The sequence below is a fragment of the Lotus japonicus genome, chromosome 6 (genome assembly GCF_012489685.1).
Source record: "Lotus japonicus ecotype B-129 chromosome 6, LjGifu_v1.2".
Taxonomy (NCBI): domain Eukaryota; kingdom Viridiplantae; phylum Streptophyta; class Magnoliopsida; order Fabales; family Fabaceae; genus Lotus; species Lotus japonicus.
Genome location: NC_080046.1, coordinates 67886973 through 67907570, shown reverse-complemented (window position 1 = coordinate 67907570; position 20598 = coordinate 67886973). Strand labels below are relative to the sequence as shown.

Genomic DNA, 20598 nt, shown 5'->3' with positions numbered 1-20598 from the left:
CTGATCCCGTGAAACTCTGAAACCTTGAAACCCTGAAACTCTGAAACAATCTCCCTTTAGTCTAAATGAAGTAAAAAAATAATGGTGATCAGACGAATCCAGTCAAATTAATATAAAATTGTTGATTGAAGAGGAATGGTGAAACTGCGGTGACTGAGGACGATGGGAGGGGACATGTGAAGACACTCCAACGCTCAAGTTAGAATTTGGGTGAAAAGTGGTTAAAGGGGTATGTGTACCTTGTGTTCTCCATGCCTTGCCTTTATAGAGGTTAGACTTGTGAGATTTGAGCTTGTCTTGATTATTGTGCCATAGTCGGTGGCATTAGCGTCATTGATTTGGCAATCAATTGTGGGCAACTGGGGGGAAATGGCTGGACAAGGATGGTGATGGTCATGACCGGAGATAGGTTTGATCGGCATGATGCGATCGAATTCAACCGTGAAAAAATGGATAAGTAAGAGTGTAAAACTATAGCAGCTAAGCTCACTGTTACAATTAATTAGGCACAAAATAAGACATTTTTAGGTAAATTCACTGGCTTGCAATCTATGAACGAGTACAAATTAAAATAAAATAAAAACAAGTTGCAGGAAAAGAAAAAAAATGAAAATGACTTGGGAAAGTAATAATGAAATGAGATTGTAGCGTGGTGGTGGTTTTAGTTTAATTAATTATATATTAATTATATACTAGTACTATATACTATATAGAAAGAGAGGAAGTAAAAGAGGGAGCAGTGGGGGACAGTGTCGGCTTCAACCAAACACAGATCAAGTTTCGATCTATTTCTGCGTGTTTTTTTCTTCCCCTTTCTTTCCTGAACCCTAGCCAGCCTACTCATCCATCTGCGTCAATTTCAACTTGGAGCTTTTCTTATTCATCCTTGGGTTTGGAATTCCAATTCTGATTCTGATTTCGTCTTTGGTGGGCTGCAATTGCTGGATCCACCTTCTCCACTGCACTACACATGTGTGCTTAACTCTTCACTTTAGCTGGTTAGAATTCACACGCCAGCTCGATTTTCATTCACAATTTCTTTCTTTCTTTCTTGTGCTTCATTTAGTTACTTAGGGCACACAATCATGTTAAGCCTTTCATTTTCTGTTAATTATTAATTGGTGTGCTCTAGTTGGTAACCTAGTTATTGTTTTCATTTCTAGCAAGTTCAATCCTGCATTCTATTTCTATGGCTTCAAATCACGTATCAGCTGCTGCAGGTAGAATTCACTTTATCCTTTAACTTCACTACTAATTATATGTTCTTGATTGCTGCTACTGCTATTGTTTCTACAATTACAAATTACCTTCTTTCATACCCGAACTGACTATAACAAAGGGTGTTGTGTGTATCTCCCAACTGGGTGGGGTTGTGGGCTTAATATTCTTGTTGGTAATGAACCATAAACAATGGGCTTAGTCATTTAGTTTTGGTTATCCCTTTCGTCGTTGTCCATATCCACAGCGGTTTCTAGTGATTGACTGTTGGTCTAGACTGGGCATTCATTTCTTGTAGGTACCGAAATGAGGGGTTAGATTGGCTCACCTATGGATGATAACTGCCTGACCTGCATAGCATGCAATATTTCAAATCCTATCTGAGATTTATGGTTTTCCTTTGCTTTTTAATGAAGAAGAGGGCCTCCCTTCACCCTAAACTTCCTTCTCATTCAAAACTGCCGGTATACAGAGCTAAGGCTTGAATTAAAAGAGAAAAAATAATTTTCGGCTTTCTTGAACCATATAAACCGTTTCAGCGATTGTGCTTTTTCACATGCAATATGTGTTAGCTTGTGTATTTCTCTTTGTATTTTAGTTTCTTAATTCGTCTCATCCATGACCTGTTCATTTGTTATCACATTTTGTTTTATAGGAACAACCAATGATGCTTTATATAAGGAACTGTGGCATGCTTGTGCTGGACCCCTTGTCACTCTCCCTCGTGAAGGGGAGAGAGTTTATTACTTCCCACAAGGTCATATGGAACAGGTACAATTTGAATGGGCTTGGATTATTATTTTCTAACTTTGATTACAGTGAGATGCTTCTGGTATTTAAAATGTCACTCCTGGCTTCTGCCTAAGTTTTGTGTGCTATAGCTTAATTGTTCTGTTTTCAATGGTTTAAGATCTTATAGGTGTTGGCAGGACTTCACCTTCCAACCATTTTATCTGAATAACATTTGGTGCTCTTGACCTGCCTTTCTTTCTCGTGAGAGATGTATTTGTTCAGAACTTGTTGGTTGTTGAGTTTTAAAACTGCACAAGTTGCCTCTGGTTGTATTCTTTTTGCATCCTCTAAGTTTTGTAGTCGTTGAATTGTTTTTTCTTGCTCTTCATGTATCAAATTCTATTATGATGTCATTCCAAATCATTCGTAACTTTGATCCAGAATACCTGACAACTTTTTTGTTTACTATAATATACTTTTGGTTGTATTGTACAGTTTTTGTTTTATCTTACCAGCGCTTTTTGTTTTATAGCTTGAGGCATCTATGAATCAGGGATTAGAGCATCAAATGCCTTCCTTTAATCTGCCTTGTAAAATATTATGTAAAGTGGTCAATATTCATCTTCGGGTGAGTTATAATAATCTCAACAATCTTAGATACTTTTTTAAATCAGTCACTTATTTGGAAGTTTGCTGTGCTTTACTATAATTGTCATTATATTGTTAACTTAATCTTGGTTGTGTAGGCTGAGCCTGAAACAGACGAAGTATATGCTCAGATAACTTTGCTTCCTGAAACAGATGTGAGTGTTCTCTTATTCATTGTTTGACATAGTCGTTATCTTTAGACCTTTTCTGTTCGTTTTGATTTATCTCTCAATTCATTTCCTTATTTCCACTAGAGTTACATCGTTTATTACTCATTTGGTTTACCTTTGTTCCTCATTTTATGCATGTCTTATTTTTCCGTGTCTTATTGGTTTAGCAAAGTGAGGTGGCAAGCCCAGACGAGCCTCTGCCTGAACCTACAAGGTGTACAGTCCATTCATTTTGCAAGACACTTACTGCTTCTGACACTAGCACTCACGGAGGTTTCTCTGTTCTTCGAAGACACGCGGATGATTGTCTGCCACCACTGGTTGGCACTGAGCAACTTTTTTGAGTTAAAAAGTCATTAGAGTTGCCTGATCATGCTTGTCTTTATTTGTATTTACACCTGATAATTCCCATGATTTGTTTAGGATATGACCCAGCAGCCACCATGGCAAGAATTGGTTGCAACTGATTTGCATGGGAATGAATGGCATTTTCGGCATATTTTTCGAGGTAGGTAGCTTGCTATCCCCCCTCCCCTTGTCGTAGAACCTAGTTCCTATCATGTGAACATGGTAAAGAATGTTTGCTTGATGAAAAAAATTGGATCAATGAAGACCTTGTGGCAGTGTAGTTTTGAGTATTGTGTGTTTCTGCTGATTAAATATGCTGAGCTAGAACCATCCACACTGCTCGTGGAACACATGACATGTACAAGAAATTTTAGGACTGTCCTTGTAATGCCAAACATGCTTATTGGAAAAAGTTCATACGGACTTGTTTTGAAACTTTTCTTTCTAACAAAACAGAACTAGTCTCAAGTTTTAATGTTTTGGGTTTCGTTCAGTTAGCCATTTTAACTTTTCAGCGCATGCACTCTGCTATTATGTTGTTGACTTGTGAAAAATAATACCAGTTTTTGATGTTCATTCTGTCATCAAGTTCCTGACTTCACTGAGTGATTTACAGGGCAACCCAGGCGCCACTTACTGACCACTGGGTGGAGTGTCTTTGTCAGTTCAAAAAAATTAGTGGCTGGTGATGCATTTATATTCTTAAGGCAAGTTTGTTTAGTAGAAGTTTTATTATAATACCTTCCTCCAGGGACAACAAAAAATACTTTGCATTTTTAAATTGCTTTCGTTTCTTAATTAACTGTGGTTGGTTTTAATTGCATGTAATATTCTAGGGGTGAAAATGGAGAGCTCCGAGTTGGAGTCAGGAGGCTCATGAGACAGCAAAGCAACATGCCATCTTCTGTTATTTCCAGTCACAGTATGCATCTTGGTGTTTTGGCCACAGCATCTCATGCCATTGCCACTGGCACATTGTTTTCTGTATTTTACAAGCCCAGGTCTTGTATCTAACACTGAATTTATTATTAGTTGTCCAATATTTAATATTTAGTTCCTGATATTGGTGTTGCCAACTTGTCATATTTTGCTAGTGATTAGTAACTTTAACTAACATAGATAATTGTATTTTCACCCCTAAATCCTGTCCTTGTCTCTGTCTACTTTCATGCAATACAATAACAATTTTAGCCTCTTCCCATTACGTGGGTCGATTACATAGATCAAAAGACATCATAATGTCCTAAAAAGACTTAAATTCACAGATAAAAAGTAAATTTTGTTTTAAAATCCCTCCCTTCCCCTCATGTACCAAACCAGGAGAGGGTTATTTCCCCTCCTCTCCTCTTAAACAAACATAATAAAGATTAAAATCCCTCCCCTCCTCTCATTTGAACCAAACACAGTGTAAGTCGACCCTTGGTTCAACCCTATAGTTATAGAGAATTCTTCTTCAACCTTGTCTTCTCATGCTAGTGGTGGCCCCTTTATAAATATTTTTATTGCTTCAATTTAAGCAATTTGAACTCTTTTTTTCTCTCTAGACCCTAGATCTTTTGGACTCCTCTAATATCTCTCCATAAGCCTTCATAGCAAGCATATAGTTTTCATGGTCGACTTGGTAACATATGATTTTTTTTTTGTGATAGGATTCCTGTTTGAATCTCTGCTTAATTACTCTTGCCTAAACTTCATAGTATGAGCTATGAGATTAATCTCCCTATAAATTGTGCTGTTATGTATGTTCTTATCCTCCACTCCTTTCAAGCAATTAAAGAACTGTTCTGTTTGGATGAATAATTTGATTGGGACGATATTTGAGTTTGCTTTGATTGCTTGGTTAGTTTAAGATTTCTGCTGACTTATCAATATCTGTCTTAGAACAAGCCGGTCAGAGTTTATTGTGAGCGTCAATAAGTATCTTGAAGCTCGAAATCATAAACTTTCTGTTGGGATGAGATTCAAAATGAGATTCGAGGGTGAAGAAGTTCCTGAAAGAAGGTGCGTCAACTGGTTGTTTGTAAATTGATGTTCTGACTTTAGCTCATTGTTCAATCTATTAAATGTTCCTCAACCCCTGAATACAGGTTCAGTGGTACAATTGTGGGTGTTGAATATAATAATTCATCTGTCTGGGCTGATTCCGAGTGGCGATCATTAAAGGTTAGTTTTCATGTTTAGTTACACTGCCAGTGTCTATTTTTGTAGTTTGTATTCAGTAGCATTCAGTTAATTTTACAATTTCACAAATATGCCCATTTTAGTTTTAGGAAAAACTACCGAAATGTAGATTCTATTCTTGCATCTCTTTAAATTGGTCAAGAAAGGTCACTCTCCATGATGCTTTGGTTGTGTTTCCTTAGATGGTTGGAAACTCAGCTTCAGCTATGCATGTATTAACTAGCTATAACGAGAGATGTCATAAAAAAATAGCTGCGAGAAAATGATATTTTTTATACATGATAAAATACAGAAAGCGTCATGCTTACACTTCTAGTGCTATGATTTGAAATTTACATTGCAGCTTTTGGTTCATTAATCCTTTGATCTCTAACGGATCTCAGGTACAATGGGATGAACCATCATCAATTTTGCGTCCTGATAGAGTTTCTCCATGGGAATTGGAGCCACTTGTGTCTACCCCTCCTGCGAACTCCCAGCCAACCCCAAGAAACAAGAGATCACGGCCTCCCGTTCTACCTTCGACAATTCCAGATTCTTCTCAAGGTGGCTTGATCATTTGTAATTTCTCTATATATGTTATCCATGCTGCTTTTCTACATTATTTCTTTTTCTGTGTCAGGCGTATGGAAATCACCAGTTGATTCTCCACCTTTCTCTTATCGTGACCCTCAACATGGACGAGACCTCTATGCATCACCCAAATTCAATTCTACTGCAACTAGCTTTTTTTGTTTTGGTGGGAATAACTCTGCTTCCAACAAGTCAACATATTGGTCTACTAGGATGGAAAACTCAACAGAAACTTTTTCACCTATAGCTCTTAAAGAATCTGGAGAAAAGAGACAAGGCACTGGAAATGGCTGTAGGCTCTTTGGGATTCAGCTACTTGAGAATTCTAATGCAGAAGAAAGTTTGCCAACAGTCACTTTGTCAGGAAGGTTGGGTGATGACCAGTCCATTCCATCTTTGGATGCTGGGTCTGACCAGCATTCTGAACCATCAAATGTTAATCGATCTGATATCCCTTCAGTAAGTTGTGACGCTGAAAAATCATGCCTGCGGTCTCCCCAGGAGTCACAAAGCAGGCAAATACGAAGCTGCACCAAGGTAGCATAACTGTTTTTTATTTTGGTGTGGTGCACTCTGCACCCCCTTCCTATTTTGCATTTACAGAGTCATGCAGCATTCTTGTTATATTTTTCCTGTGTATTAATTTAGTGCACTGTATTGCAGTTATATGATGCATCTTCATTTTACAGAATTGCAGATGATTTTTAGCTCCTGATGACGTATTTAGAATCTATCTTCATTATTGACAGCATTTTATCCATAATGGCATAATCAGTGAATTTAACTGTTGAGATCCAACATTTGGTTAGGGATATGGGCTACGGCCAAAGCAAAGCTTATAAAAGGATTGGGCAATCCCCATCTCATGAGCTAGCTTTTGAGGTTGAGTTAGGCCTAGCCCAAATTTAAGATGGTATAGAGCCTATCCTAGATCTGGTATTCGGTCACCTACTGTCTAGAAATCTACCTGGCCCCATGGCTTACCTAGTGCAATATAAAAAGCAGTTCTATAATCTGCATGTTCTAGATGTCCAATCATGAGTATGTGGGGTGTGTTGAAAGTAGAGCTTATAGAAGTTTCGGGAATTATAACTTATGAGCTAGCTATTGGAGTTGAGCTAGAGCGAGCCCAAATTCAAGATAACATAAAAATGGATAGGATGGCAATTACCACCTGCAGATCTTGGGGATAATTTCCCCATGGGGATGGGGACGAAAATCCCCTTGGGACAAATTTGGGGACGGGGTAGGGATCAGTCTCCTTGCCCCGCAGGGTCCCCACCTCATATATATAAATGAAAATACAATAATACCCTTGATAAAAAAAATTAAATTGCTAATAAATAAATACAAAATTATAAAAGGCCCTAAACACAGCCCACTATGAAAAAGCTAGAAAACTAATTTCAATAAAAAATCTTAGCTTGAGATAAAATTTAGATTGCTTATAATGAAGACTTCACTTTTTTGGATGAGTTGAATGTTTAAGGGTGTGTTTTGAGTGTTACACTTCAGATTTCGATCGATATAATGTTGGTCTTTACTTTTCAAATTTCTTATTTTGTAGATTTCACATATTTTGTGATGAACTTCAATTAATGTTATTTGAAGTTTATTATTTATTTGTATTGCATTTCATGTGGTTGCGTTGACAGTTATGGTTTTTTTATTGCATAAATTTATGTATTTTCTATATATTTTTAAAAAAATTAATGACGTGTTGGATCCCCGTGGGAAACAGGGTTGGATCCCCGTGGGAAATGGGGATAAGGGAAAAATTCACCCCGCCATAGGGATGGGGGCGGATGAGAGAATCGGGGACGGGGAGCGTTGAAGCACTCCTGCCTGCCCCGCCTTATTGCCATAGGAAGTTTGATAGGAATAAGATATGTTAAGGGGGTGTTGTTATTTTTACTAGTTGATAGTTAGTAGAATGGTTAATCAGTTCAACAGAGTTACGATCAGTTTAAGGGAGTGAGAGATCGAGCGAGGAGAGGCTATAAATAGGAGGGAAAGGGGATAGATAGGGTATCTAGATTGTAATTAGAGTTTTTTGGGCAGAGTTGTGGTCTCTCAAATACTGGGGACTTTGTGTAGTTTTTTTGTTAGAAGTCCCACATTGGTTAGAGATATGACATAGATAGCTTTTATAAAGGGTAGAGCAACCCTCAACTCTACAGCTAGCTTTGTGGGTTGAGTTAGGCCTCCCAAATACTAATATGGCATCAGAGCCTATCCTAGATCCATTTGTTGGTGGAGAGTTCCCATATTTGGGTCGCCCCGCAGATGTCCCGTTCCCGTCTTGCATATTCCACGCTCTAGATGTCCAGCGCTGGGCGTGAGGGAGTGTGATAGAAGTCTCACATTGGCTAAAGATGACATAGATAGCCTTTATAAAGGTTAGAACAACCCTCTACTCTAGAGCTAGCTTTTGGGTTAAGTTAGGCCTCCCAAATTCTAGTAAGTTTCATAGCATTCTTCCAATCAAATAGAGTCTTTCTTTGTTGTTCATTGCTGGTACCTATCAAAGTTCCAATATTTGTTATCCCAGCATTGTTATGCACAATATAAGTTCCAGCATTTTTCCATGCTCCAGACCAGGGTCTTTATCAAACAACTTATCTGGAATAAAATCATTCAACACCCAATTTGAGAAATTATTCTGTATTCATTTTTTTTGTTTTCACTGATATTTACTATTGGAAATATAATATTGAACTATTCATGTGTGAGCTTAAGCTTTTGGGAAGTTGGTTCATGACATAGTATCAAGTTCTTTATGACCAAGTGATTTAGAGTTCGATCCTTGTTGCCTCCCATTATTTAATAAATAGTTGATTGTAGCACATGGTGTGTGGACCTGTGCACTATCTACGCTTTAAACTCAACGGGCTCGTGTGAGTGGGGTGTGTTGGAAATATAAAATTAAACCATTCATGTTTTTCACCCAATTGCTTAAGCTTTTGGGGAAGTTGGTTCATGACACTTACAAGTTACAAAGTGCCACATTATTTTCACTTTGTTTCATATTATTAAGGATTTCTACAAGAAACGGTGAGAATTTTATTTTTTGTTTCACATTTCTAGTAATAAATCTTTGACGAAGAACGAAGTGAAAATAAAATTATATTTATGTAATTATTAATCGAAGTAGGAGATGGAAACATAAAATATTTTCTCAAACCAAATAAGCCTTCTATTAGCCGGTATAGTAGGTTTAAGAGGCCTTTACTTTCTTTATGTTTGGATAATTCCAATCAAATTTTTGCTGCTAACCTTGTTTTTTTGGACTAGGAAAGTGGCTTAGCATAATATTCTCTATTTCACCAGAGGGCAGTACCTGCAAATTGAAATGACATTATTTATGATGAGTTTAATATTGTTCCAGGTTCACATGCAAGGTATGGCTGTTGGAAGGGCTGTGGACTTAACACAGTTTGATGGATATGAGGACCTGCTTAGGAAATTGGAAGAGATGTTTGACATCAAGGGTGAGCTCTGTGGTTCAGCAAAAAAATGGCAGGTTGTCTACACCGACAATGAAGATGATATGATGATGGTTGGAGATGATCCGTGGCTGTAAGATCATTTCATACGAACATATCTAACTTGGACACTTCTTATTCGTCGCATAATATTTGAATTTTTATGTACATATATTTTAAAATCTGTCTTGCTATTTTACTGCAGTGAATTTTGTAGCGTTGTGAGGAAAATTTTCATCTACACAGCAGAGGAGGTGAAGAAGCTTTCACCTAAAATAGGACTTCCCATGAATGATGAAGGTAAACCAAGCAAACTGGATTCAGAAGCCGTAGTCAATCCTGAGGACCAGTCGTCTGTTGTGGGGCCTAGTTGCTAATACTCCCAGGTCTTCCAACATTCTAGTTGATATATACAATAAATATTGAATGCATGAAAGTAGGAAGTAGAACGTCAAAACATGAACCAGGCAAGCACTTCATCATGGTATATAGGCATGTCACTTTTTATTTTGTATCTATGCTGGAGCACCACGAAAGCACTTTCACCTAAAAAGTGCTGCTGATCTACCTTGAAAGATAGATAGGCTTCTGCTATTGTGGCTTCTCTATAGCGCCTTTCTTTCGGTTGGGGTCCGGTCCCGGGGCTTAGACCGCGTCGGGTTCTATTTTTCTCGAAGGCAGTCAACGTGTCAGCCATTCCTCCCCCCTTTCTTCTCCAGCACTGTTCTCGCTAAGAGTCTCAAGGCCCCTGCTTGTTCAGTTTTGAATGGGCTGCGATCATGTAGGAAATATCTTTGGTCAAGTGTGTTAAAATGTTTTTTTTTTGTTCTTATATAATTCACTTGATGTGATGTATCTCATTTCTGTATATAAGTTTCTATAATCTTTGAACACTGTTTAATGTATGTATATCAAGTCAATGTTTTTTCATCAGCACTTGTGCGGTTGTGCCCGATCTGGTCTGGAGTTTCTTTTTAACATTAATAATTTAATTTCATCTGCTGGACAGATATTTTGAATTACTTATCTATCGGATTAGATTAGATTAGTGATGGCTGAAAATTCTGTTCCTTGTAATGGCATATTGTGCATTCTCTTTGTTTTTTCTTTTTTGCCTTTTACTTATTAAATTAGTACAAAGACTAGGGTGGTCTTTTTTTTAACACGTTAGATATTGGAATATAGAAAAGAAAAAAAAATTAGAGTTTGACTAAAAAAAACAGAAATCTATATATATATATATATATATATATATATATATATATATTAAAGCAGTAACTTTTCAAGATGTCATTCCATTGGTCATTCATTTCAGCTCCAAGTTATATTTCAATACTTTTCTTGCAGTAAAGATATGACCAGGACTCAGCAAAAAGGATCATCCTTAGTGAATCTAGATAAAGCCTGTTCTAATTCGATTAAATTGCTATTAGAAATTGGGAGGCATATACTCAACCACAAAAGCTAGCTCAAGAGTTGAGGTTTGCACTACCCTTATAAAGGCTATCTATGCTCTATCTATGGGAGGTCTCCACAACAAACAACAAATGGATCTAGGATAGGCTCTGATACCATATTAGAAATTGGGAGGCATATACTCAACCACAAAAGCTAGCTCAAGAGTTGAGGTTTGCACTACCCTTATAAAGGCTATCTATGCTCTATCTCTAGCCAATGTGGGACTTGCTACCATTAAAAATTGAAGGCCACATGGTTATTGATTTTCTCTTCTGGAATTTAAAAATTGAAGGCCCCAGTATAGTTATCTTATATGTTATAATATTCTTATGTTTCAATTTAAAAAAGAAACGAATTCGTGTATGACTGCACAGTTTAGAGAGAATTTGTTTTTGGTACATAGTTTAGAGAGAATTTTCCAATATAAAATGTAATATATCTAATTATAGGTGACAAAAACCTATAACATACGTGTCAGCTCCCTAGATGCAATGTGAGAGGTTAGAAGAAGATTCTTTTTTTTTTCTTTCTAAATCAATGTACATTTACTCTTTGGCAAGTTATAAGGTAAAAAACCCATGGTGTTATTTATGGTAAATATGCAAGTGTGTGAGTTTTAAATTTTATCCTATTTATGTAATTAAATTATCTATTTTACCTTGCCATAATCAATTATGAGCTGTGAGTATTTCCTAAATCCTAATATTCAACCTGATATTTCTTAGACCTTATAATTATTATGGGGGCGTTTGTTATAAGTTTTACAAAAATATTATCAGAAATGTTGTTTCTCAGGAATCTCATTACCAGTAAAGTCATTCTCGGGTAAAATGAAAATGTGTTTGATTAGAATAAGTTATTCTCAGGAATGTTTTTCAAAATAATTTAATAGAAAAAATATAAAAATATAAAATAAGTAGTAGAAGAGATAGTGGAAAATAACTTTCATTCCCATTGGAATGTAAGATTCCCCTTCTTTGAGATGAGAATGAAATTTAAAAAATCATGTGTAATTTATTTACCTTGGAATCTTTCATACCCGGGAATAAAAAATTTAAAACTTCTACCAAACATGGGAATGTTACATTCCCAACCTCACATTCCCGGGAATATTTTGAGATGTCCATCTACCAAACGCCCCCTATGTTTTTCTTTCATTTTTGAATCTGTTGTGTTTAACTTTGAATAATCAGTCAACTATGAGATATTATGGACACTTCACTGTTAATGAATTTTCTGATATTAATTTGTAATAGTACATTTCACATACTTTATGTCACTCGCATAAATGGGTTCTGAAATCATATACATATTTCTGAGTTCATGTTGAAATGTTTAACTGACTTGAGAACATTTGGTTTTCTGGGGTGTTTAATGTGGGCTTAAGTAACATATTTACTTAAGCGGCAGCCAAATTAGTTTCAAATAAGTTTTAAGTTCATATTGTTTCTTTTAAGTATTATTTCTTATGGTAACTCATTTCCTTCATGAATTGTTATACGGTGGTAGTATGGCTTATATGTTGGCTACCACTTTCATTGACTTAATGACTTTACATCTGGCACTTGAAAATGACAATGAATTTGATGTATAATTTCAAGGAACTATTTATGACGTGCACATGGCTCAACATTGCAGTAAAGGAAGTGTCTTTGTTTGATGGTAGAAGCTGAAGTTGGAGCTGGATTTCAATTGTATTTGTACTGATTCCAAGAATAAATTAGATCATTTAGTCAGATTTTTGTAAAATAACTGTGTGGTGAATTGTCTTTTGATTGATGTTTCTATTGGATAAAAATACATAATAAAGAATCTTTTACATTTCTATTTAGAAAATTCATTTTCCCAAATTGTTAATGTTTTTTCTTATTTGCTTTGTTCCACAAAAATTCATAACAGACAACTGATGAAACTAAAATTTCTTTTTTTTTTAGCGAAAATAGCTTTCAATTGAAGGTCGAGAATATCATAGGATAGTTTTTTTTATTGGAGTCCATAAATAAACAAAACTTTGTATTTGTCAACATGCATATGTACTTCATAAGTTACATACAATCAACCTAATCACTAAGAGAGCAACAAGTTGTATAATAATTCATTTCTTTATTGATTACACGGGTATGGAAAAATAAAGCACTACTATAATTTAAGTATTTTTATTATTTTAAAAATATTATATAGAGGGTTTATATTTGAACATATATCATATTTACTTAGGTTTAAATTAGGAAATAAACAACTTATACGTGAAGGAACATATTACATAAAAATATGTAAAAATTAATAGATTTTTATATGACATTAGCACTTTTTCATAATTAAAAAAATATTTAAAAAGTAAAAATATATTAAATTAGAAAATTAGATGGTGAAAATATGTCGTGCTCAGATTAAAACATTAGAATTTTAAAATATTTGCTCTAATTATTTAAGTAATTTAATTTTTGAAAACATTAATATATATATATATATATATGATTTGAGGGATAGAAAATATTAATACATATATTAATACATATATAGTATATATTTGTTTACATTCAAAGTTATTAGGATTGAGTGTCTGAATTTATGTTTTTTGAATATTTATATCCTTATTTATTGATGTATCAAATACAGTAGTAAACTTCGCCTTGCAGCGCACGGGGAAAAACACCAATCAAATTTTTCTACTAGGAGGAACATTTTAACAAGAAAATACTATCATGTTAAACATAATAGAAAAATAATTTTATGAGTAAATATATGTAAAAGTTGTGTGAAATTTTGCGAGTTGTGTGTTATTCGTTGTGGTTTTGTTTTGTTAAATGCTCATTTTTTTTATTCTCTTAATTCTAATAGCCAAAAATTTGGCAAATAATGATTTTAATATATCAATTTTGTTTTGAATATTTGTATTTGTACATGCCTAAAAAAGGAAAACACTTTCATGTTAAAACCAATAGAAAAAATTATCTTCAAATAATTTAAGTGCACTGTCCATAGTTTTAAAATAAATTTAGAATTAGTTATATATATATATGTATATATATATATATGTATGTATTTTGGTTTCACTTTGTAAGTTCTCAACCTAATAGTTTTAAATATATGTATATACATCAAGGAAAAAATCATTTATACATCACATGTGGAAAATTGAAGATTTTGGCTAATTAATTTAGTTTTGTTATGAAATTGTTATATTGACTAAATCAGTGTATGAGTACAAAACACTATAATCGAGCGCCCGAATTTATGTTTTTTGAATATCTACTTCTTTATTATGATTGTTCTTTCATTTTTAGCATATACAATTATTTATAATTAAACTAATTATTGATTTATCAAATGTAATAAAAAAAATGTCGTGCAGCGCACGGGAAAAAACACTAGTATTTTTTAGATAAGTGGTTAGGATTGAATTAGGGATAAAAAAGTAAAAGTAATATCTCTTCTCTTGAATTAGATGGGTGGTTAGGAATTCTTTACATGCTTCTGGATCTGTCAAATTCAGTTCAATTTCAGAGAACGAAAGGGAATGGAGTTAGAGCAGGCGGCGGGGGAAGTGAAGAAGAGGGAATAAATGAGTGGGAGAAGGAGACACGCGATGTGTGTAGGTACTACTGTGCATTTTAGACGGTGGTTCAGGAAATACGAGCACATGGCAGATACCTTTAGAAGACATCAAGATCCAAGGAGTGAAGAAGGAAGTTAAGCGGCAATGTACAAGAGATTAGATAAAAACAATTCCATTTATAGTTGTAAATGAAATTTGTGGCAAGTTCGTTGAGTTTTAGGGGAAGCGAACACCAATGCACTACGAGGGGAAGATGATCCACTACTTAGTTTCTGTTCCGACGACAGATCTGAAAATTTTACGGTGAGCAAATCCGACAAGTAAATGGAATTTGTGGTCACCTTGTTGAGTTTTAGGGGAAACATACATCACCACCGCACAAAAGGGGTAGTTGTTCAAATTTTAAACATAAGATACTCATTATGATGAAACTAGGGTGTGTTTAGGTAAACATTGTAGCTAAGGGTTTATGACAATAAGCGTTTATTACATAAACACTTATGACAATAATCACTTATCACATCAACGTGATAAACGCTTATTCATATTCTAATCTGAGAAATTTTATTAAAATAAGTTGAAAATTGATTACAGATAAACTTAAGCTCTCATTAATAAGCTAATTCGAATAACCTACGAAAATAACTCTAAACAACTTATAAGTGACTCTTAAGCTATTTATATAAGTTCTTCCAAATACTTTCATAAGCGTTCTTACAAAATAAGTTCAGATAATATCTTCCAAACGGGTCTGATCATAAGAGATTTTGATAATTTGTATATAATAAATCTCTCTCTCTCTCTCTCTCTCTCTCTCTCTCTCTCTCTCTCTCTCTCTCTAGGGGCCCATAAATCCTCCTCAGTCTTCAACTATGGTATGTCGTCGCCGGTTCGATCAAGGTTTGGTCGAACATCGATTTTTTGTATAAACCGACCGAGTCTGATGGTTCTCACCGGTTCATTTGCACAACCGATCTGAATATCGACTCAAACCGGTAAGGTGTGTCACGATCGGACTGATTCGACTGGCTAGTCCGAGCCGAGTTTAATAGCACTGGCTGCAACGAGCTCTTCTTCCTCATAGACTTGGTCCTCACCACAAAATTTGCTAGAATGACAACTATCAATCCTGCCTAAGAAACCCACATATTAAAACAATGATAGACGCATACGGATGAAAATTAGTTATACTCCTTGTGAAGGGAAATATATATATATATATATGATACCAGGTTCTGCGGAAGATACAGTTCATATTAATTAAATGCAGAGAAATTAGAGGAAGAACTTACTGAAACAAGTTTTTCTTATTGAAAGTTCAAAGTTACAAGCATACCCAAATATAGAAGATAGAGAGAGAGAAGAGAGCTAGGGAAAGAACCCGATACCCCTCTTGAACTCTTAGGTACCTATTTATACAAGCCATAACCATGGTTACTTTTGAAAAGTAACTCTGGTTTTCGTAAAGATAACTAAGGTTATACAAAAGTAACTACGGTTTAAACAAAGTAACTATAGTTACAAAAGTATGAACTTTAATAATGATAAAAGCAGATTCTTTGTCTGCCATGATGAAGAATCTTGATGATGACCTCTTTGTCTTTTGCAATCATATCTGGTTATCTATCAGGTAAATGGATGATAATTGATTCCCAAACAGTCATCTCCATTATCTTGAAGGTAATTTTGACTATTGACTTATGAAGTATCTGAATCCGACTTTTGACTCCCAGACACCATGTCCAATCTTTTTTGGAACTCTTCTGGCGAGCTGGCTGATGCTAATTCGGCCATGATTTTTGATTTTTCTTGCAAGAACGAGGCCTCTTGAGTAAGATGGAGAGCGGGTGTATATATATATATATATATATATATATTCGTAACAAAAAAATTAACATATACTATTAGAAGTGAGAACATTTTGATCAAAGGTGACACATGTGGAGATATTTTTTACCAAAAAAAACATAAGAAATCACATACTTTTACACTCAATTGAGGACATTTAGCAACGTGAGAAATAAGTGGGGGCAATTTTTACCAAATAAACCATAAAAAACCACATATTTTTACGTGAGGGCACTTGCCCTCACACCCTGTACGTGCATCCATTTATGCTCCTTGTAAGGAGGGAAAGAACCAAGGCGGAGTTCATGTCACCATCATGGCGAAACCCTTGCCAATAAAGCCACAACCCATGAAACACTGCCAGAAATTCCGCTTTGAGACTATTTTTTTATAATGTAAAAATTAGCTTAAAATGAAATATAATAAACATATGATTCACTATACGAAATTAATGTTGGTCAAAAGATATAATTTCTTTATATTGATATCCAATAAATAAATTTAAAGTAGTTTGTTTCCAAACAAAAAAATAATTTAAGTAGTTACACTCTTTTTCATTATTGATGTTTTCCTCTTGTAACAAAAAAAAAAGATCATTATTGATGCTTGTTAAAAAAATACATTAACAATGCATACCGATTAAATTATTGTTGGATGCATGTAAAACGTTTTACCCATAGCGGGGCACCGCATATAAATTAAATTCATTTCATATTATATGGGGATAAATATTTTTTTGGGTTAATAGTCAAATTAGTCTTGGGTTTGTAAGTGAATTTGATTTTAATTCCTCTAAGAAAAAAATAATGTTTAGTGGCGGTTTTTTTTATAATTACTGACGATTTTTCACCGTCACTAAACATTTATTTTCATAGAAAGACTATAATTAAACTCGCTTACAAGCTCAAGGACTAATTAGACAATTAACTCATATTCTTTTATTATAATATTGTAATATGGTAATGTACAAGTGCAACTCCTGGTAAAATATTGTTTCTGCTGATATAGAAAATTGTTGTATTCATCTTACTTGGTAGCTAGGGTTTAAGTTGAAGGGTTTGGCGAAGAAGAGACACAGTATCGATCGAGTGTGTTCATCACTCATCAAACGCACAAAAGATGTCACTTTGGCGCCTACTCGTCCTCCGCTCCCTCCGCCGTCCTCCCGCCGTCCAACCCATCTCGGTTACCGTCCGCTCCTTTGCATTTTCCTCCGCCGAAGAAGCCGCTGCTGAGCGCCGTCGACGGAAGCGCCGTCTGCGCATCGAGCCTCCCCTGAATGCGATTCGTCCTCCCCTGCAGCACTCTCCTTCCCGTGACCCGAACGCTCCTCGTCTTCCTGACTCCACTTCAGCGCTGGTGGGACCTCGCCTCAACCTCCACAACCGCGTCCAATCCCTTATACGTGCCGGCGACCTAGATGCCGCCTCTTCCGTCGCCCGCCACTCCACCTTCTCCTCGACTCGTCCCACCGTGTTCACCTGCAACGCCATCATCGCTGCCATGTACCGTGCCAAGAGGTACAACGAGGCTATTGCTCTCTTTCACTTCTTCTTCACCCAGTCAAACATCGTTCCCAATATTGTCTCTTACAACAATGTCATCAATACCCATTGCGATGAGGGTCGTGTTGATGTTGCTCTTGAGCTTTATCGCCATATCATTGCCACTGCCCCTTTCGGCCCTTCTGCGGTTACCTATCGCCATCTCACCAAGGGTTTTATCAGCGCCGGTCGCATTGTTGAAGCCCTTGATCTCTTGCGTGAGATGTTGAATAAAGGTCACGGTGCCGATTCCTTGGTTTATAACAACCTAATTTCAGGTTTTCTCGAACTGGGCAATCTGGACAAAGCCAATGAGCTCTTTGATGAGCTCAAGGAGCGGTGTTTGGTGTATGATGGGGTTGTCAATGCTACTTATATGGAATGGTTCTTTAACAATGGCAGGGACAAGGAGGCCATGGACTCGTACAAGTCTTTGATGGACAGACAGTTTAAGATGACCCCTGTCACTTGCAATGTCTTGTTGGAGGTCTTGCTTAAACACGGCAAAAAAACACAGGCTTGGGCTCTGTTTGATCAGATGTTAGATAACCACACCCCACCTAATTTTCAAGCTGTAAACTCTGATACCTTCAACATAATGGTTAATGAGTGCTTTAATCTGGGCAAGTTCCATGAAGCACTGGCAACTTTTAGGAAGGCTGGAACTAAGTCAAATTCTAAGGCTTTTGCAATGGATGTTGCGGGCTACAATAATATCATCTCCAGGTTTTGTGAGAATGGGTTGCTGTCCGAAGCAGAGACACTGTTTGAAGAACTGTGCTCAAAATCTTTGAGCCCAGATGTGCCCACTCACAGGACTTTGATTGATGCCTACATGAAAATGGAAAGGATCGATGATGCTTTGAAGGTATTCCACAGAATGGTGGATGCCGGTCTGAGGGTGGTCACCAACTTTTGTAACAGGGTGTTTGATGAATTGATTAAGAATGACAAAGTTATTGATTGTGCACATATTTTGAGTAAAATGGGTGAGAGAGATCCCAAACCAGACCCCACTTGCTACGAAGTTGTCATCAGGGGACTGTGTGCTAAAGGTTTGTTGGATAAAAGCCTAGAGTTGCTGTACCAGGTTATGAGGTATGGTGTTGGGGTTACTAATTCCTTGAGAGAATTTGTGACTGAGGTTTTCAAGAAAGCTGGGAGGGGTGATGAGATTGAGAGACTGCTAGATTTTAACACTCCAAGATACCGTCCTCCTCAATTGACAAGACAACCTTACCCAACATCCGGGTCTCCTCCACAACAAATGCAGCCCCCATCACTGCCTTCTGTTCAAATGGCTGGAGTACATAACCCATCTCCTGGGTTTATGCCTCAAGTGGCAGCCCAGGAGCACCCACCACTGCCACCTCAAAATACTGGAATGCATCAACCTTCATGGGGAGTATCTCCTCCAATGACTGGGCCTCAAATGCCAGCAGCTGGACCTTCACCTCATACCTCGGGACTGCCTTACTCCCCTCCATCTGAATTTCAAACTCACATGAAAGGGGTGGCCCCTCAAATGTCAGCTAACCATTATACACCATCTGCACCTTCACCTCAAATGGCAGGACATCAACCTTATGGAACACCGAGCGGGCCCCAACAATATCCACCATCAGGATTGACTCCTCCATGGGGAGGGCAGCATCATCCACAGTCATGGTCGTCTATTCCCTCCCATGGAACATCTGCTAAAATGTCAGCACTGTGTAATACAGCCCCAGGACCATCTTCTCAGATGACAGGACCATATAACCCAGCATCAGGAATCCCTCCTCACATTCAGGAACCACATCAACAGCAATCAGAAGTCCCTGAACAGGTAGCAGCATGGAATTCGAGTTAATTCTTAGGATTGCTGGTTCTCTTTTTAATTAAGACAAGAGTTGCTCTATAATTTTATAAGTGTAGTGTGATGCTGATTACCAGTGTTTGAAACACCGGGTATTCTGAATTTATATATGATGATACAAAATCTATCTTGTTTTAGTAATGCATGTCTTCTATGACATGTCATCTTAATTTTTTCTTGTCATTCAACCTTTAATATTCAACAAAAGTATTTGTATTTTTGCACTGCCATTGCATTGATATTCTTCCTCATTTTACCTTAAGAAATGCTAAGCCTTTTGCCTTTAAGAACCTATACTTGGATGATGTACTGGATATTTACTTTAAGGCTGTGACTGGATAAAGGATTTGAATTAGGTATGTACTTCTTTCAGAGAATGTGAATTTCTTGATGATAGAACATCTTGTTTGGATGCTCAAATGGAAGAATTTTAAAATGACTAGATATAAGTTATTATTATTTTTTTTAAATCCTGGTGCCCCACACTGTTTTCTCCTAACCTCACTCTTGTTGCTTTGATCATCAATGCATTCTAGAGAAACAATGGCAATTTTCTTCGCAAGCTCCTCAACAATGCTTGTTAATGCAAGCTTCTTCACCACCATGTTTCAAAAGGAATCAGACCTTGTTTCACCAATTTTGCATGATTTTTTGGCTGCAGATTTACTCTTTTGATTTATTTAATTTTGTTTTATATTGAACTGGCCAATTCTTAAGGATGATTATGTTAGAGCTTATAGTTTTTCATTAAATTTGCGGTTCTGCTATTCTGCCTCCAATTTGGAAATAGTGTTTGGTTTTACGTATTGCTATAACAGTCTTGCTAGGTTTCATCACTAAGAAGCTGTTGGTTCAAAAGGGTGCTGGTATCTTAGTTTACTTTGTCCATGTCTAATAGGGTCATATTTTTGTGGGGTGGGCCTCACAATGGGTAGTTAGTTCCAATGCTTGATAGCATCAGTATCTGTATCTGGTT

The 20598-nt window shown here is 36.3% G+C and overlaps 2 protein-coding genes and 1 long non-coding RNA gene across 3 annotated transcripts; 2 read left to right on the top strand and 1 right to left on the bottom strand.

Annotated features, from left to right (window-relative positions):
• The first annotated feature begins 721 nt into the window (after window positions 1-721).
• LOC130723778 (auxin response factor 1) lies at window positions 722-10291 on the top strand. Its single transcript, XM_057574905.1, has 15 exons — window positions 722-998; window positions 1164-1220; window positions 1874-1989; window positions 2483-2578; window positions 2697-2753; window positions 2936-3088; window positions 3192-3276; window positions 3733-3823; window positions 3953-4117; window positions 4998-5117; window positions 5204-5279; window positions 5681-5843; window positions 5920-6407; window positions 9259-9449; window positions 9561-10291. Exons 2-15 carry the CDS (start codon window positions 1190-1192, stop codon window positions 9730-9732), a joined length of 2004 nt encoding a protein of 667 aa, XP_057430888.1. The 5' UTR covers window positions 722-998; window positions 1164-1189; the 3' UTR covers window positions 9733-10291.
• A 4665-nt stretch (window positions 10292-14956) lies between these two features.
• Window positions 14957-15762, bottom strand: LOC130724716 (uncharacterized). Its single transcript, XR_009014594.1, has 2 exons — window positions 15665-15762; window positions 14957-15505 (listed from the first exon to the last, which is right to left on the bottom strand). It is a non-coding gene; the product is annotated as an uncharacterized LOC130724716 (long non-coding RNA).
• Window positions 15763-17211: 1449 nt separating this feature from the next.
• Window positions 17212-19846, top strand: LOC130722782 (pentatricopeptide repeat-containing protein At1g10270). Its single transcript, XM_057573624.1, has one exon. It carries the CDS (start codon window positions 17340-17342, stop codon window positions 19614-19616), a length of 2277 nt encoding a protein of 758 aa, XP_057429607.1. The 5' UTR covers window positions 17212-17339; the 3' UTR covers window positions 19617-19846.
• The last annotated feature ends 752 nt before the right edge of the window (window positions 19847-20598 follow it).

Excerpts from the sequence above, each read along its gene's own strand:
- LOC130722782 (XM_057573624.1), top strand. The coding sequence starts at position 17,340 with ATGTCACTTTGGCGCCTACTCGTCCTCCGCTCCCTCCGCCGTCCTCCC.
- LOC130723778 (XM_057574905.1), top strand. The coding sequence starts at position 1,190 with ATGGCTTCAAATCACGTATCAGCTGCTGCAG. Across the intron at positions 4,118-4,997 it reads TCTGTATTTTACAAGCCCAG|AACAAGCCGGTCAGAGTTTA; the intron begins GTCTTGTATCTA and ends TATCTGTCTTAG. Across the intron at positions 9,450-9,560 it reads GTTGGAGATGATCCGTGGCT|TGAATTTTGTAGCGTTGTGA; the intron begins GTAAGATCATTT and ends ATTTTACTGCAG.